Source organism: Monodelphis domestica, chromosome 7 (assembly GCF_027887165.1).
Source record: "Monodelphis domestica isolate mMonDom1 chromosome 7, mMonDom1.pri, whole genome shotgun sequence".
Lineage (NCBI taxonomy): Eukaryota > Metazoa > Chordata > Mammalia > Didelphimorphia > Didelphidae > Monodelphis > Monodelphis domestica.
Window position 1 is genome coordinate 52,342,500 of NC_077233.1, and position 18,321 is coordinate 52,360,820.

At 40.6% G+C, this 18,321-nt stretch overlaps 1 protein-coding gene across 1 annotated transcript; it reads left to right on the top strand.

The window, feature by feature from the left end:
* The first annotated feature begins 15,887 nt into the window (after positions 1 to 15,887).
* Positions 15,888 to 18,241, top strand: JAGN1 (jagunal homolog 1). The gene is made up of 2 exons (XM_001365387.4): positions 15,888 to 16,154; positions 17,244 to 18,241. Exons 1-2 carry the CDS (start codon positions 16,066 to 16,068, stop codon positions 17,704 to 17,706), a joined length of 552 nt encoding a protein of 183 aa, XP_001365424.1. The 5' UTR covers positions 15,888 to 16,065; the 3' UTR covers positions 17,707 to 18,241.
* The last annotated feature ends 80 nt before the right edge of the window (positions 18,242 to 18,321 follow it).

Consider the following 18,321-nt stretch of genomic DNA (forward strand, 5'->3'; position numbering starts at 1 on the left):
CATATCATATGACCACATCCATTTAGGGAATGATATATGTGTGTGTTAGGTGTCTATGTATCTTAGATACCAAACCCTTATCAGAGAAATTTGATACAAAGATTTTCCTTCCACCTGACCACTTCCTTTCTTTTCCTAGATGCATTAATTTTGTTTGAACAACTCCCTTTTAATTTCTTGTAATAAAAATTATCTATTTTACCTTTTGTAATTGCCTCTATTCCTTGTTTGATTAACAAAACATTTCCTAGCCTTATTTGTGAAAGATAAATTGACCCACTCTCTAATTGTTTACCATATTATCTTTAATATTAAAGTCATGAGTGCATTTTGAATTTTGTGGCATATTTTATAAAGCAATGGCCTAGTTTCTGTCAGACCATTGTCCAGTTTTCCCAGAAATTCTATTTTTGTATCAGATAGGGAATTCTTTCCTGAGCAATTTATGTTTTTGCCTTTATTGAATACTAGATTATTGATTGCCTTGTTTCTAGTTTTCCCTTGTTTAATCTGTTACATTGGTCTACCTTTTTTTTAGCCATTGCCAAATGGTGTCAATGACTGCAACTTTATAATATAGTTTGAATTCTAGAAGTACTGTTTCCCTTTCATTTCTGATTTCTAATTATTTCTCTTGACATTCTTTCACCCCTACCCTAATAATATTTAAGAGAGCATATAAATGTAATTTGAACCTGGTACCCTCCTCTGTCTGAGACCAGGCTTTTGTGGTCAATCTCCTTTTTTTTCCTCCTTGTGGGAAATAAAGCATCCCTTGGAGAAAGGTAGGGGAAGAAGAGGCTAAAGATGTCTATTCTGCCTCTCTTTGAACCACCCCACAGCACTTTTATGCTACATGTGGAGGACAATCCTTCCAAATACACATGAAACATTTACTATTTCTTTGGTTTCTTTGGGGTATTGGTCTAGTAATAATATAGCTGGATCAAAGGACAGGTAGTTCAGTTACTTTCTAGACATAATTCCAAATTGTTTTCCAGAACAACTGGACCAGTTACCCAGCTCCACTCACCATACTCTAGAGTATCTACCCACTTTTTCACAATCCCTCCAACATCTATCATTTCCTTTTTTTTTTCATCTTTGCAAGTCTGATAGATGGAATCTTAAAGTTGCTTTAATTTGCATTCCTTAAATAGTAGTTTAGTTTTCCCCATATTGTTTTTTCATTTAAAAAATTTTTTGTTAGTTTAAGTTCCAAAGTATTTCCCTCCCTCTATCCCCTATCTGCATTAGAGAAAGCATTATTTGAAAAAAAAAAAAAGATACATAAAACTATGTCTTGCTCATTTCTATTTATCAGTTCTTTCTCTGGAGGTAGACACACACAAGTTATTCTTCAAACACTATTTCTGTTGTGTATATAACGTTCTCTTTTTTCTGCTCATTTTGCTCTTCATACTGTCATGTACATCCTTCTATGTCTTTTTAAAACTAGCCTACTCAAGGGCAGCTAGATAGCACAGTGAATAGAGTGTCAGGCCAGGGCTTGGGAGGACTTGGGTTCAAATATAACTTCATGTTTTATGTGCTTGCACATGTAATATATATATGATTATTTACTGTCTCAGGGAGGGGAAAAGGGGAAGTAATTTGGAACTTTTAACAAAAATATATTAAAATTTGTTTTTACATGTAATGGGGAAAAAAGGAAATATTGCCAGGGGGTGGGGAACATATAGGATAAAAGATAGATATTCAATAATAAAGAAGAGTTTGAAATTTTTTAGAAAGAAAAAAAATCTGGCTTCAGGTTCTTTCTAGATCTGTAAGCCTGAGCAAACCACTTAACTCCAATTCCTTAGATCTTGCTGCGCTTCTGTCTTAGAAATGATACTAAGACAGGAGGATAGGGTTTAAAATAAATAAGCAAATAAAATTAATCTGCTCATCATTCCTTAAAGCACAGTAGTATTCCATCACAACTATATGCCACACTTTGTTTAGCCTTTCCCCAATATTATTGTCAACAGCTTACATTTATTCCTTTAAAACTGATTGTCCATATGCTATGATAATTTATCTTTTGGACAATGGCTCTTAATCTTATAAATTTAAGTCAGTTCCTTTTAGATCTTGGAAATGAGACTTTTATCAGATAAACTTCCTGCAAAGATTTCCCCCCAGTTACTTGTTTCCCTTCTAATTTTTATTCCATTTGTTTGTGCAAAATCTTTTTAATTTTACAGAATAAAAATTGTAATCTTCTCTTTGACTAGATGAATTATGGATTCTTCCTTTATCCATAAATTCAAATGATAACTTCTTCTTTGTTCCTCTCTTTTTTTAGGACATGATCTTTTGTATTCTTCTGTATCCATTTGGAGCTTATCTTGATGTATTGTGTGAGGTGTTATTCTAAACTAATTGCTCCTAGCTTGCCGTCTAGTTTTCCCAATAGTGTTTTGTTAAATAGTGAGTTCTTCCCCAGTAACTAGGATATTTAGTTTTATCAAATACTATAATATTATAATTGTTTCCTTCTGTATATTGTATATATAATCTGTCCTACTATTAGAGCACTGTGGAGTGCTCAGGGCGTGTTAGAGCACAAAAGACAACACGGCCATCCAATGCAGCTGAGGAAGTCTCCAGATGTAACGACTTTTCATGCCACTGGACCCAGGCTTCCAACGCCGAGAGAGTGGGACTGTCTCTGTGCATCGACTTTTCCACTTAAATCTCCTTCACGCACAAGTGTCTTTGTGCACACTCATCTACATCACAGATGAAAGCGCACAAAGACAATTGTCATCCTCAGTTACCGAGAGACTATTACTACTATTAGATATCTTTCTTTTTTAACCAGGACCAAATCATTTTAACTGAAGATCTGATACTGATAGGCCCTGTTCCTTAACACTTCTGTTCATTATTATCCTTGATATTCTTGACTTATTGTTCCTCTAAATGAATTTTGTTATTTTTTTCTAACTATATAAAATATCTTTTGGGGAGTTTGTTACAGCGCTGAATAAGTATAAGTATTATTGTCATTTTATTATATTCATTTGACCTGCACACAAACAATTAATATTTCTCCAATGATTTATATCTGTCATTTCTGCAGTGTTTAATAATCAAATTACTAAATATAGTCACCAGGGGAGTTTTTTATCCATAATATATTAAAAAATGAGAACAGAAATAAATAAGAACAAAAGCTATTCCCCAATAGATAATGTCAGAAAATAGGAACATTTTTCAAAAGAATTATAAACAAATAAACATATGAATACTTTAAAACACTAGTAATGAGAAAAAAAATCAAATAAAAATAATAGAGTTTTACCTCACTTCAGAAAATTGACAAAGATGACAAAAGTCAATGATGGAGAGATTATAATTAGACAAATTAATACATTGCTGGTGGAGTTGTAAATTAGTTTAGCCATTAAAAAAAAACAAAACCTTACCTTCTGTCTTAGATTTGATATTGTCAATCTTTTAACAACTGTTAATTTTAATTTAAACAAAGAGAAAATAGTTTTTCTATAGAGAACAGACCAAGGCTAGTCAGTGACAGTCACACTCCCATCTCTCCCTCTGAGGTTAGGCCCCAAATAGAAAGCCAACAAGGAGCCCACCGACCTGCCCACTTGCTTGTCCTCATCCGGGAGGCCTCCCTTTCATAAGGGCTTTTGAAAGTGGCTTCAGCATTAGTTCTAGAGTTGGAACATTATTCCAGGCTTTTTTTTTTTTAAACTTTCAACTTTATGTTAAAGTTGGCTTCTGTCCCAAGCTTGGGCTTTTTTGTACTGCTCTTTTCAGAACTATTTCTGGAGGTCTGCAAATTTTTGGTGCTTCCCAAGTGATATATGATCCTAAGAGGGGTATGGTCACTGGTCTCCTGGTCTGTGTTCTGGTCTTTACCTGGGAAGCGCCCCAGTGTCTGCAGCCACTAGAAATCCTCTTTGCTTTAGAACTGTACTGAGGGCCCCTGCTCTCTTGTGACCAACCCTAAGTGCTCCTTTCTGCCCTGGAATTGTGACCCAGAACTGTGCATGGGTAATAGAGTTGTTAATCAGCACCAATTATATCCAGTGCCAGCAGAAGATCCCTGATCATCTCTTTCTGACCAGTTGTTACTCGTTCTAGGCTGAGAGTTCCCCCAAATTGCTGCTGTGGATGTTATTTATGCCATCGTGTGTGGGCTCTGGAGAAGCCTCCACCTTGGTGCTACAGACCTCTCCTACTGACTTCTGAAGTTTTCTTAGATGGGAAAAATGTTTCTCTGACTTTTTGTTGCCTCTGCTACTCCAAAATTTGATTTGAGGTGTTTTTAAAAGTTGTTTGGGGAGGGGAGGATGCTGGGAGAGTTTAGCTGCGTGACTGCCCCTAATCCAGCACCTACTATAAATGTTATTTTAGTTCATCCTGGGACAAAAACTTATTTTGAAAGGCTTGGGAAATTATACCAGTGTGGACAACTGTCCAAGCTGGAAATGGATCTGATAATGATAAATTAAATACACTGTTTCTGGAATACTTAGGTCCTTTACAAAACACAGAGTACAGTATTAATATTGATATTTTTTCTTCAACATTAGGCATAAACCCCAAGCATGTCAGTTCATATACCGAATCCTACTTGGAGAGTAAAGCCAGTGAATTATTTGGGCATTGCTGATCTGATGGGAAGAGACTTGCTTGTTCAGTAGTCTCAAAATATGTTTACCTTCTGAGGAGAATCTAAACCACAGGATGTGGTTTATAGACTGTGTGGGAAATAGGGGCTCACCAGAATGTCAGAGGGTTGCCCAGAAAAGCGACTCCAAATCTGATTCCTTACCAGCAGGATGTTGATGCGCTATTTGAGTATCTGGTGTTTTCTGCTTACCTTCTGGGTTCCTGTAAGTCCTTTGTACTTCTTGCATTTTTCATGGGAGTGAAAGATGCACTAAGTACAATTAATGCTTACATAGGAATGAGGATTAGCATTTAAAGGGGATAAGGAAAGGCTTCCCATAGGTGTGATTTTACTTATTTTTATTTTATTTTTCTTATAACCTTTACTTTCTGTCTTGGAATCAATACTGGTTCCAAGGCAGAAGGGCAGTAAGGGCTAGGCAAAGGGGGTTATGTGATTTGTCCAGGGTCACACAACTAGGATGTGACTAAGGTTAGATTTGAACCTAGGACCTCCCATGTCTAGATTGACTCTCAATCCACTGAGACACCTAGTAGGTAAGATTTTAACTGAGGTTTGAAGGATGATAGGGGAGCCAGAAGGCAGAGAGAAAGAATTCCAAGCATGGGAGATAGCCACTGAAAACAGAATTGGAAGATGGGGTGCCTTGCTCAAGAAGCATCACTGAGGCCAGCATCACCAGATAAAGAGTACATGAGGGAGGGAGCAGCTAGGTGGCTCCTTGGATGGAGAGCCAGGCCCAGAGATAGGAGATCCTGGGTTCAAATTTGGCCTCAGAGACTTCCAAGTTGTGTGACCCTGGGCAAGTCACTTAGCCCCCATTGCCTAACCCTTGCTCTCTTTTTGCCTTGAAACCAATATACACTATTGATTCCAAGACAGAAGGTAATGGTTTAGAAAAAAAGAAAAGAGTACATGGAAGAGGATAGGCTGGTGAGTAAAGTGTGAAAAGGCTAGAAAGGTAGATAGGCAACAGGTTTAAAGGGCTTTGAATATCAAAAAGACATATGAAGAGCATACCATGGAGGAAAACCAGGATTGTCAGTGACTTCCCAGGCCTAGGGACCAGTGGAAAAGTTTATTGCATAGAAGAGAAGACAAGGTTGGAATGTGAAAGCTGTCCTGTGGAGGAAGGAAAACTGAGTCTTGTTTTTCTTGGACTGGAAGTGTAGGGAGCAATGAGTGGAAGTTTTAAAGGGCCAGGTTTATCTTGAGAAAATAAAAACTTCCCAACAGCTCTCCAAAATGCCTCAGGAAGTTATAGCTTTCTTCCTCACTAGAGGTCTTTAAGCAGAATTTGAATAACTATTTGCTGGGGCTGTTATTTAGATAAAAGTTGGATTTGATTGTCTTTGAGGTTCCTGTCAGACAGCTAAGTAGTACTGTAAAGGATAATTTTAGCGTTGTGACCTAAACTATATTAATTATTGGTCACCATGGATATCCTAAATAAAAAAATACCCAAATCAGCTGGAAATTTATGGTGATTTAATTAATATAGTGGAAAGAAATTAAGAAGAAGGGAGAAGGAAAGGGTGTAGGATTTCTCCAGCCTGGCTTGTGCCAGGGGGAAGATTAGAGGCTTTAGAAAGGTAAGGTTTTGGAGAGTAAAAGAGGAAGGAATCAGCCTGAACTCCAAGAGGGCTCAGCCAAGATGCCTGAACCTGAATTAGCTCAAGGGCAAACTCACCGCCAAAACCCAGACAAATAGCTGCCACCATGCCAAGATGTCAGAATGCTTGGCACGCTGCCAGCCAGAGCCACCTCTCTGGGGGAAAGGGCTGAAGAGAAGTGGCATGCCCTATATAGATGGTTTTACTTCACTTTCCTGCGTCTCATCTGTACCAATGTTAACTTAGCTTGATTTAGGACAGCCCAGGGGTCTGTCAGCTGTTTCTGCACATGTCTGTTGAAGGCCATCTTCTTAGATACTTAATCCTTGAGTATGGGTGCAGACATTCCTGACCTCATTAAACTAAGTAGGGTGGAGCAATATAGAGTTCACAAGACCTGATTCTGTTAGACCAAGTATCTTCATTGTTACAAATCAGGAAATAGCTAAATCAAATCTTCTAAAGTACAGTTTGAAATTCATTGCTGGTGGAGTTATGAATTGATCCAACCATTCTGGAGGGCAATTTGGAACTATGCCCAAAGGGTGATAAAAGACTGTCTGCCCTTTGATCCAGCCATAGCACTGCTGGGCTTGTACCCCAGGGAGATAATAAGGAAAAAGACTCATACAAGAATATTCATAGCTGCACTCTTTGTGGTGGCCAAAAATTGGAAAATGAGGGGATGCCCCTCAATTGGGGAATGGCTGAACAAATTGTGGTATCTGTTGGTGATGGAATACTATTGGGCTAAAAGGAATAATAAAGTGGAGGAATTCCATGGAGACTGGAACAACCTCCAGGAAGTGATGCAGAGCGAAAGGAGCAGAACCAGGAAAACATTGTACACAGAGACTGATACATTGTGGTACAATCAAAGGTAATGGACTTCTCCATTAGTGGCAATGCAATGTCCCTGAACAATCTGCAGGGATCTAAAAAAACACTATCCACAAGCAGAAGATAAACTGTGGGAGTAAAAACACCAATGAAAAGCAACTGCTTGACTACAGGGGTGGAGGGGATATTACTGAGGAGAGACTCTAAATGAACACTTTAATGCAAATACCAACAACATGGAAATGGGTTTGAATCAAGAACACATGTGATACCCAGTGGAATCGCCGCGGGCTATGGGAGAGGTGGGGGGGGGGGGGAGAAAAGAAAATGATCTTTGTTTCCAATGAATAATGTTTGGAAATGACCAAATAAAAATTAAAAAAAAAAATAAAGTACGGTCTGAGTAGGGTGGAGTAGTTTTAAAATTCACAGTACACAGTATAGAGCAACAAAGACTCAAGTCTGGAAGACTCATCTTCCTGAGTTCAAATCTAGCCTCAGACACTAGTTTTGTGTCCCTGGGAGAGTCACAACCCTGTTTAACTCTTTTTCCTCACCTGTGAAATGAGCTAGAGAAAGAAATTGCCAACCACTCCTGTATCTTTGCAAGGAAAATCTTAAATGGGGTCACAATGAGCTGGACATGACTGAAAAACAAGGTTCTTTTCAACCCTGAGAGTCAAAGGGGGTCATAAGAGCATAAATTTGAGCTGGAAGAGTGACCACCAAACCCCCTTCATTTTACAGATGTTGTAAAAATGGAGATTTGAACCCCAGGCTTCAATTCCCAGAAGTCCTTGGTAGTTCCCAGAATTCCCTAAAATCTCACCTAAGTGCTCACCTGGGCTGAGAACAAAATGAGAATTTAAACTGACTGTACCGCCTACTTGCTCTCTCTCACTGCTTCCGCTTCTAAGCACACGTCGCTCTCTACTTAGCAGACAAGATGTAGAGTAAGTGGTTGTGAATGGGCCCTGTGCCTAGGCACATGCTTTCTTATTTTGTATTTTATTTATTTCTTAATCTTTAATAAACCTCATAAAAATATAATACTTTTAGCAGAGAAACTAAATTTAAATCTTACAATGTAGAAATGAAGTCTGCAAGGGATTAAGTAGTTTGCACAGCATCACATTGCTAGTAAGTGCCTGAGGAAATATTTGAACTCAAGCCTTCCTAACTCCCACACCAGAGTTCTCTCCACTGAATTAACTAATTGGCTTTGTCAGAAAGGTAGAAGGAATTTGACAGGGGCAAAGACCACAGAGCTCCATCCTAGTAGCTTTCCTCTCTGAGGAGAAAGAGATCTGAGCAATGGTTTAGAATGTGATGCTCTAGTCTTCCATCTACTAGGCTTAATCTTAGGATCCCTTCTCAATATTCTCTTGAGTTTATGGCTACATCTAGAGATAAATCTGAGGTCTTTAGGCTCTAATTCATGCCTAAGTCTCTCCTCAAAAAGGGAAAACAAAAACAAACACACACACACACACACACACACACACACACACACACACACACACACACACACACACACACACAGATCCTTAGCTCCTGTGAGCCAGCTAGGTGGTGCAGTGAATAGAGTGCTAGGCCTAGAGTTAGGAGGACCTGACTTCAAATCCAGCTTCAGATTCAGACTCAGATTCAGACCTGTGTGATCCTGGGAAAGTCTCTCTTTTTTTAAAAATTTAATTTTATTGATTAATTAAGGAAATTTTTCCATGGCTACATGATTCATGTTCTTTCCTTTCCCTCCTCCCATTCTCCTCCCATAGCCAACACACAATTCCACTTTGTTTTACATGTGACATTGATCAAGACCTATTTCCATATTATTGATATTTGCACTAGGGTGATCATTTAGAGTCTACATCCCCAATCATATCCCCATCGAATCATGTGATCAAGCAATTACTTTTCTCCTGTGTTTCTGCTCCCACAGTTCTTCCTCTGAATGTGGATAGTGTTCTTCCTGGGAAAATCTCTTAATCCTATCTTCCTCAGTTTCTTTAATCATAAAATGGGGACAACAGCACTTACTTCACAGACTTGTAAGAATCAAATGAAATATTTGTAAAATATTTCAACAAAAGTAACAAATTGGGAAATAATCTTCATAACAAAAACGTCTGACAAAGGTCTAATTACTCAACTTTATAAAGAGCTAAATCAATTATACAAAAAATCAAGCCATTCTCTAATTGATAAATGGGCAAGGGACATGAATAGGCAATTTTCAGTTAAAGAAATCAAAACTATTAATAAGCACATGAAAAAGTGTTCTAAATCTCTTATAATCAGAGAGATGCAAATCAAAACAACTCTGAGGTATCACCTCACACCTAGCAGATTGGCTAACATGACAGCAACAGAAAGTAATGAATGTTGAAGGGGATGTGGAAAAATTGGGACATTAATGCATTGCTGGTGGAGTTGTGAATTGATCCAACCATTCTGGAGGGCAATTTGGAACTATGCCCAAAGGGCGATAAAAAACTGTCTGCCCTTTGATCCAGCCATAGCACTGCACGGTTTGTACCTCAAAGAGATAATAAGGAAAAAGACTTGTATAAGAATATTCATCACTTCTCTCTTTGTGGTGGCAAAAAATTGGAAAATGAGGGGATGCCCTTCAGTTGGGGAATGGCTGAACAAATTGTGGTATCTGTTGGTGATGGAATACTATTGTGCTCAAAGGAATAATAAAGTGGAGGAATTCCATGGGAACTGGAACAACCTCCATGAAGTGATACAGAGCAAAAGGAGCAGAACCAGGAAATCATTATACACAGAAACTGATACATTATGGTACAATCTAATATAATGGACTTCTCCATTAGTGACAATGCAGTGATCCTGAACAACCCGGAAGGATCTACAAGAAAGAACACTATCCACATTCAGAGGAATATCTGTGGGAGTAGAAACACAGAAGAAAAACAACTACTTGATTACATGGGTAGAGGGGATATGATTGGGGATGTAGACTCTAAATGATTACCCTAGTGTAAACATCAACATGGAAATAGGTTCTGATCAAGGACACATGAAATACCCAGTGGAATTGCAAATGGGCTACAAGAAGGGTAGGGGGAGGGGAGGGAGGGATAGAATATGATTATTGTAACCGAGGAATAATGTTCTAAATTGACTAAAAAAAAAAACAAAAAAAAAACGAGTGTAGTCCAGGTTTTGTTTACCCCAACAGAAAAACCTGAGGACTCTCATCCAAGCCTGTGAACATTCAAGATCATTCCTGTCCTCTAATGATCCCTTCCCCAAGGCACTCTATACACCATGATTCATGGTTTCCATAAAGGGTGAGGGGGTGAGGGGGTGAGGAATGAGATAAGTAGATCCAAGGTGCTTCTCTTACCAAACTATGTGGCCATGAATGCTTCTTGTCCTGGTTCTATTTTTCATTCCTTGGGGGGGGGGGGGGGGGGTTGGTGTTTCCTGCCTATTAGTAGAATATAAACTTGCCTTATCCTGGGTGCTTTTTGCCCTGTTGATGTGGCCTTTGTTATGAAATTCTGGCAGCAATTGTGCCAGATTTGTGTACCTAGCTCTGGTATGTTTGCTTCCTTCTCTGGAGGACTGCAGTGTCTCTTTTCCCCCTCTGGGAGGATGAATGAGCATTGTCCTTTAAAAATTGTGGGAGCTCTTTTCCCTTTTAAAACGTCACTATCACTTCCAAAAAGCTTCCGCCCATAACTCCATAGGCTCCTCTGTGGTGACAAATAAGTAGTCAAAGAAAAAAAAGAGAAAAGAAAAAGCAACCCATTAGTGACGATTGGAAATGTGGGCCTCATTCTGTGTCGTTCATCCACACCCTCTTTGCATGCTCCACCATCAGATGGCTCCTAGTTTTCCTTTAAAAGCAGACCAGAAGGATCCACTTCAGTGCATCAATGTAGTATCAAATTGTAGAATGCTATTACTGCTGAAGCACCATCATAAATACTAGAGCAAAGGGCTACATCATCAGGGCAAAAAGAACCTGGGCAAGGCAAGTCGACATTTTGTTAGAGTTCAGCTTGTCCAAGGAATTCCACATCTTGTTTAAGAGGCTGTAGCAGCTCAGGCAGCCAAATGGCCCAATGGACTGAAAGCCCACTTGGAGACAGGAGGTCCTGGAGTCAGATTTGGTCTTGGACACTTCCTAGCTGGGTGACCCTGGGCAAGTCATTTAACCCCCACTGCCTAGCCCTTCTGCCTTGGAACCAATACATAGTATGAATTCTAAGACTGAAAGAAGGGTTTAAAAAAGGGAAAGAGATCATAGCAGAGAAGTGAACCAACCAGCGCATTGAGGGGCATGCCTGGATACCCATAATACTTTATTTCATAGTTTAAAAAGTTTGTGGTCCCTGCAAATTATACCAGATGCCATCTTCCTCAGAACACAGTATGTTCTCCTGTACCAGCAACATGAAGGGTTATATGGGTGACGTCTTCACTGAGACAATCTCACGGACAGCAGTAAGCTGTCTTTGTCTTGGAGGATCCCAGGACTTCTGAGTCTCAAACTTATACAAGACCTGAAGGCATTGGCTTAGACAGACCACCTCCTTCCCTCAGCCTTCCGGAACACAGGAAAATACACACTTTGTTCTTTTAAAACAGCCCCTGGGGATGCACCTAGCAGGACATGTTGTTCAGTAGACTCAGTGGAAGTTATGTCTCCAGCTTCTGAAAAAGACTGCCTTGGAGTAGATTTTTTAGATAAGGTTGCCTTTTTTTTTTGTCTGAATTTGCCTGTCACTTCACCACAGTGATGATGAATGAGAATTCAGCATGAATCTCTGCCTTGTTCTAATTTAGTAAATGTTTATTTATTTTTGTTTTTCATTTTTTCCAGTTACAAGTAGAAACAATTTTTGACAACTTTTTTTTACATTTTAAAATTCAGATTTTCTCCCTCCATTCCCCTTAGGTGGCAAATAATCTGATGCCGGTTATATCTGTACTTTCATGTAATACATATTTCTATATTCAACAGATATTTATTAAGCAATTGTTATATGCCAGGCACTATGAATTAGACTAGGGATATAAAGATGAAAAGAAAATAGTCTCTGTCCTTGAGGAGCTGGCATTCTTTTTTTCTTTAGGAGTTTACATTCTTCTTATTCAGATTAGTAAATATAAAATAAATCAAAGTAGGGGACAGCTAGGTGGCTTAGTGGATTGAGAGTTAGGCCTAGAGACGAGAGGTCCTGGGTTCAAATCTGGCATCAGACATTTCTTAGCTGTGTGACCCTGGGCAAGTCACTTAATTCCCATTGCCTAGCCCTTACTGATCTTCTGCCTTGGAACCAATACACAGTATTGATTCTAAGACAGAAGGTAAGGTTTAAAAAATAATAATATTAAATCAAAGTAATTTGGGGAGGAAACCCCAACAACTGGGAAGAATCAGGAAAAATCTTGTTTAAGAGGTGGCACCTGAGCTGAGTCTTAAAAGGAGCTAGAGATTCCAAGAGGTAATGATGAGGAGGGAGAGGATTCCAGGCATGGACAGCCTGTACAAACACCACAAATAGAATAGCATCCATGGAAAATTTTAAGGAGGCCAATTTGACTGAAATAAAATGAGTGAAGAGGAATCAGACAGGAAAGACAAATTAGATCCAGATTGGAAGGACTTGAAATGACAAACAGAGGGGTTGTATTTCATCCTGGTAAAAGAAAGCCACTACTCCCTACTACTAGGGAAGTAATTTTTTGAGTGATATAGTCATTTCTTTGCTGTGTGTTTTTTTTTTTAATAAAAACTAACTTCTTGGGTTTTTTTATTATTTCAATTATCTTTTTTCTGGTGGCAAAGAATTGGAAACTGAGGGGATATCCATCAGTTGAGGATGGCTAAACAAATTGTGGTATATGATTGTAATGGAATATTACTGTGCTATAAAAAATGATAAGCAAAATGGTTTAAGAAAAAATCTGGAAAATGATGAAACTGAAATAAGAGAACCAAGAGAACATTGTTCAGAGCAACAGCAATATTATATGATGAACATTTTTGAATGACTTAGCTATTGTTAGCAATACAGTGATCCAAGATCCAAGACAATCCTCAAGGACTCCTGATGAAAAATGCCATCTACTTCCAGATTAGACTTAATTTCTTTGTTTTTCTTTGAGTTCTCTTTCATGAAATTACTAATATGTAAAGATGTTTTATACTATTACACATGTAAAATCTGTATCAGATTGCTGTCTCAGGGAAGGGGGAGGGGAGGAAGGGAATTTGGCTCAAACTTAATTTGATTTGAATTTGAGAATTTAAAAAATTTTTTCCATGGTTCCATGATTCATTTTCTCTCCCTCCCCTCTTCCCTTCCCCCCTCCTGGAGCTGACAAGCAATTCCACTGGGTTAAAAATGTATAATCACTCAATATCTGTTTCTAGATTTAAATTTGAGAATTTGATTCAAACTTAAAAAATGGTTATAAAAACTATTTATGTAAATGGGGGAAAATAAAATATTTATTTTTAAAGTAATATAAACTTGGGGGCAGCTAGGTGGCTCAGGGGATACAGACAGACCTGGAGATGGGAGGTCTTGGGTTCAAATCTTACCTCAGATACTTCCTAGTTATATGACCCTGGGCAAGTTACTTATCCCCAATAGCCTAGCCCTTACTGCAATTCTGCCTTGGAACTGACATTTAATATTAATTCTAAAGCAAATTTGACTGCAATGTGGAGAATGGATTGAATAGGAGAGAGATGATAGAGAAAGACTAGTGAGGGCACTACTGAAAGAGTCCAGGCAAGAGTTCCTGAACTAGTAAGGTGAGTATGTAAATGGGAAGAAGACATCTGGGAAATATTGAAGAGACAGAACTGATGTGAAAGGTGAGAGTAAACAGAAATAAGGAAGTTTGGAGAAGGGGCAGGTTTGTAGGAGATTTTTAGCTTGGTTTTAGAAATGAATGCTGGGTATGTAAATCTAAGAATAAACAGGATCCCTGAAACCCTGGGAGCTGATGACTTCCCTAAAAGAAAGACTATAGAAAAGAGGATCTGAGAGCAAGTTCTGGGCTACCCCTTTGAGAGGGGACACAACATGAAGCCATCTTCTAGCTGCTAAAGTGATTTTCTAAAAATCTGGGTTTTGGGGGCAGCTAGGTGGCACAGGGGACAATTTAAATTTGACCTCAGATACTTTCTAGCTGTGTGACCCCAGGCAAAATGACTTAATCCCATTTGCCTAGCCCTTAGGTTGCCAGGTCATAGACATCTTTCCCTTCTGGGTATAATGAGCAGCCTTGGTCCAGATCCTCTTAGGTGGCGACAGAACCAGAGCCCACAGAAAAAGTAACTCTGGAAATGCCGCACCCCTTACTAACCTATCCACAATCGATTATCCTAATCCTAAATTCTGGTGCCATGGACAGCCTTTATCCTGACACCTCACTGTTAGCAGAAGAGTTTTGAGGCATCAGCTACAGAGATGCCATCTTTCTTTTTTCAAAGCTCATCATTGCCACAGTGTTAAGCCTGAGCAGACAATCTCAGAAAGGGAACCTTGGCATGGAGCCTGGCAGGTAAACACTCATCTCAGCCACATTCTTCACTGTCTGGGAAACAATGTAAGCATCAGTTGCAGCTCATGAGTTTGCTACAGCAATCCCACCATGAAAGCCTTAAAAGATGGGGTGATTGGTTCCATAAAATAACTGGATTCCTGGCTCCTCGGGGATACTGCCCAACAAATCCAATCAACCCTCAATTCTGAAAAATCTGACTTCGTTTATGGGCAGTGCCAGAACCATGCATGCTAAGGGAAATAGATAAATATTGGGGTCCTTTACATATATATATATATACATATATATATGTCATATATAATTAGAGAAAGAATAGGTGGAACAATTCTGTTGAAATGTTGATTTTTAAAAATATAAGTGAAAGTAATGCCACCGATGAACCTCTCAAGAGATTTTTAATTGTAGAATCACTTATAAAAAAGCATCTAGCAAAAAGCATAAGGAAACCGAGGTCATAAGGGTCCATAAGGACTTTAATTTGGCCTTGAGATGAGGGAGGTATAAATAAATGATGGTGGCGGTACACAGTGGTACTTGCTCAAGTTCAATATAGGATGAGAGGCTTTATTTGAATTCTAGAGATCTGAATTCAGATCTCAGCTCTGCTAACTTCCCCTCCCCTCTGACTCAGTTTCCTCATCTGTAAAATGAAGGTGTTGTTGATCTAGATAACAATTTGGTCCAACTCTAAATCTCAAGACCTATCCATTCTTGTCTTTATCTTTTTAAAAGAAACCCTTCTCTTCCATCTTGGAACTGATACCAAGTATTGGTTCCAAGGGCCAGACAATGGGGTTAGGAAGTGTCTCAGGTCGTATTTGAACCCAGGATCTCCTGTCTCCAGACCTGGCTCTCGATCCACGGAGCGACCTGAGCTGCCCTCCGATCCTTTTCTTGGTCTCCCTGTCCCTCACCTTCCCCCAGTTCCACTCCCAAAAGTGAATACACTCTCAAAGCCAGAAACTATTTTGTACTTGAACGAACGGAGATTTCTGTTAGCTCAGACGCCCAATTCCCTACCCCAGAAGAAACTGCAAAGCAATGGTTTCCCCCAGCTCCAGAGAAACATTATCAGCCTTATCCCCAAATCCACGTGCGAGCACTCGGAAGGCGAAGGATGACTCATGCACATTGAACGACCACAGAGTTGGTCTTCCAAATGCCTAGAGAGACCGGAAATTTTCCCCCTGCAGGGAGGCGGAAATGCTTGAGGAACTGGACTCGGCTCTCGTTCGGCTCTATTCGGCCAGACTCGGCTCTTGCTCGGCTCAGTTCGGCCGGGCTCGGCTGAGGAGGCCCGTTGGGCGAGGGCGGTTCTGGTGGGCAACCTAGCTTTCACGCAAGCTCTCTGGGCCTCAGCTCGGACTTGTGACGATGGCGTCTCGCGCGGGGCCCCGGGCGGCTGGCACTGACGGCAGCGACTATCGGCACCGGGAGCGCGTGGCCTCGCATTACCAGATGAGGTAGGAGAGAGGCACCTTCTCGCTGCACCCTCCTTGATAGTCCTGGGGTCCGGGGTGAGGAGGAGTGGGGGAGGGAGAGATCCTTCTGCATCTGGGGACTTGCCTCGAGCTCCTCCCCCTTGGGCGCGGCTCCCTTCGGACACCCTGAGTCCCCCTTCATTCATACTGTGCCCATTTTAAATGTCACCCCAGGCCACCCTCCCCCGTTCAAACACGTGACCTCTGACCTATTCTTGGGTTTCCCCCTCCCCCCACCCATTTGACCCGGACTGTCCCTCCATTCATTCCCCTAAAATCCATAAAAGTCCAGGTCCGTGTTAGCCGCAAACAACCCCCCAGGCTTACTGCCTAATAGCCTAATAGGCTAGATGTGGTGCTTTCCCAGTTAATTACTCTGATCCTCTAATTAATCATCAGCCAGCATTTATTAAACACCTGCCATTCACCAGGCCTTGGGTTAGTCACTGGGGATAAAAATACACCAAAGGAAACAGATCCTGCCCTCAAGGAGTTTATTCCATGAGGGAAGTGGAGGTTTCCTAGCAGATTGGCACTACCTACTTATTATTCCCAATCACTGTAAAGCCTTGCCTCTGAAGTTCCATCTAATGACCCATCCAAACCTGACCATTCCCATAGGTTCTGTGTGGGTGAAATGCCATCCCTATCCTGCCCAAATCACTTCTGGACCAGCCCCTAAGCTTTTTTATGTCTTTAAACTCTTAACTTCTATCTAGGAATCACTACCCTGCATTCCAAGGCAAAAGAACCCCTAGGGCTGGGCAGTGAGGGTTAAGTGGCTTACCCTGGGCCGCACAGCTAAGAAGTGTCCATCCCAGGTTTGAACCCAGGTCTCTAGACCTGGCCCAGTGGATAGGATAAGTGTGTCACTACAGACCTCCCAGTCTTGCTTCTGCATCTCTTCCCTAGCTTCATTCTTATCCAACAATAAAGCTGAAATAGAGAATCAGGAGGAAGACAAAAACAGGGAAGACATGTTTATATGTTAGATAAAGAGCCTTCCCCCAAGTGGGATCTCAGCATCCACTGACACTAAATGCACCCTTCTTCCTTTGCTCTGTCCCACAGTGTTACATTCAAGACTGAGATTAAGAGGCTGATCTACATTCATATAGGCCTGTGGCTCCTATTAGCTGCCCAGATGTGTGTGGGGCATCTGAAGCTCCTGTCATATGATCAAGTCGCTATGCCCTACCAGTGGGAATACCCCTACCTGCTGAGCATCGTGCCCTCTGGCTTTGGCCTCCTCTCATTCCCCCGAAACAACATAAGCTACTTGGTGCTCTCCATGATCAGCACGGGGCTTTTCTCCATTGCTCCTCTTATCTATGGTACCATGGAGATGTTTCCTGCTGCACAGCAGCTATACCTCCATGGCAAGGCATACCGAGTCATCTTTGGCATCTCTGCTGTCGCTGTCATGTACCTGGTGCTGGTAGTGGCTGTCCAGGTGCATGCTTGGCAGCTCTACTACAGTAAGAAACTACTGGACTCTTGGTTCACCAGTACACAGGAGAAGAAGCGTAAATGAGGCTTGTCTCACGGACTATGGGCTATAATTGGGGTTGGGACTGGGCCTGGGGGAGGGGAGAGGGGATAGGGGATGCTGGGCCTCAAATTGAGAGGAGAGGGAGGGAAGAGGGACTAGTCCTGAAATATTCTCCAAGCCACTGACCTATTAAGGTTGGCAGCTGGTACACATGAGGCTGAAATTCCAGAAAACCCTTTTGAGAACTATATTTGAAAGGCTGTGTTGATTTAGGGCTGGGAGTTGTATGGGGCTCCCTTTGACCAGGATTGGATGATCTAATGCTGTGACTTGAGCCCCTGGGGTTTTGGCCTTTCTGGATTCCTCTTAGAGATGGATTATCCTTAATCTCCTATCTGTCATCCATTTTACTCCTTTCCATCCTGCAACTCCTTTCCTGCAGCCACGAAAACAAACAGAAGCTGGTCATGAATCAGATAATATACTTTTTAGGAAGGAAATATCTGTAGGGGCTGGTCTCTGACTCCAAAAAGCATGGCTCAAAAAAGGAACTCAATAAAATTCAACTGTTACCTGACTTCCTTGTGCTTTGTATTTGATATCATTTGGAGTAACATGAAATAAACATTCTCAAAATTGTTCTTAGCAATGGGTGAA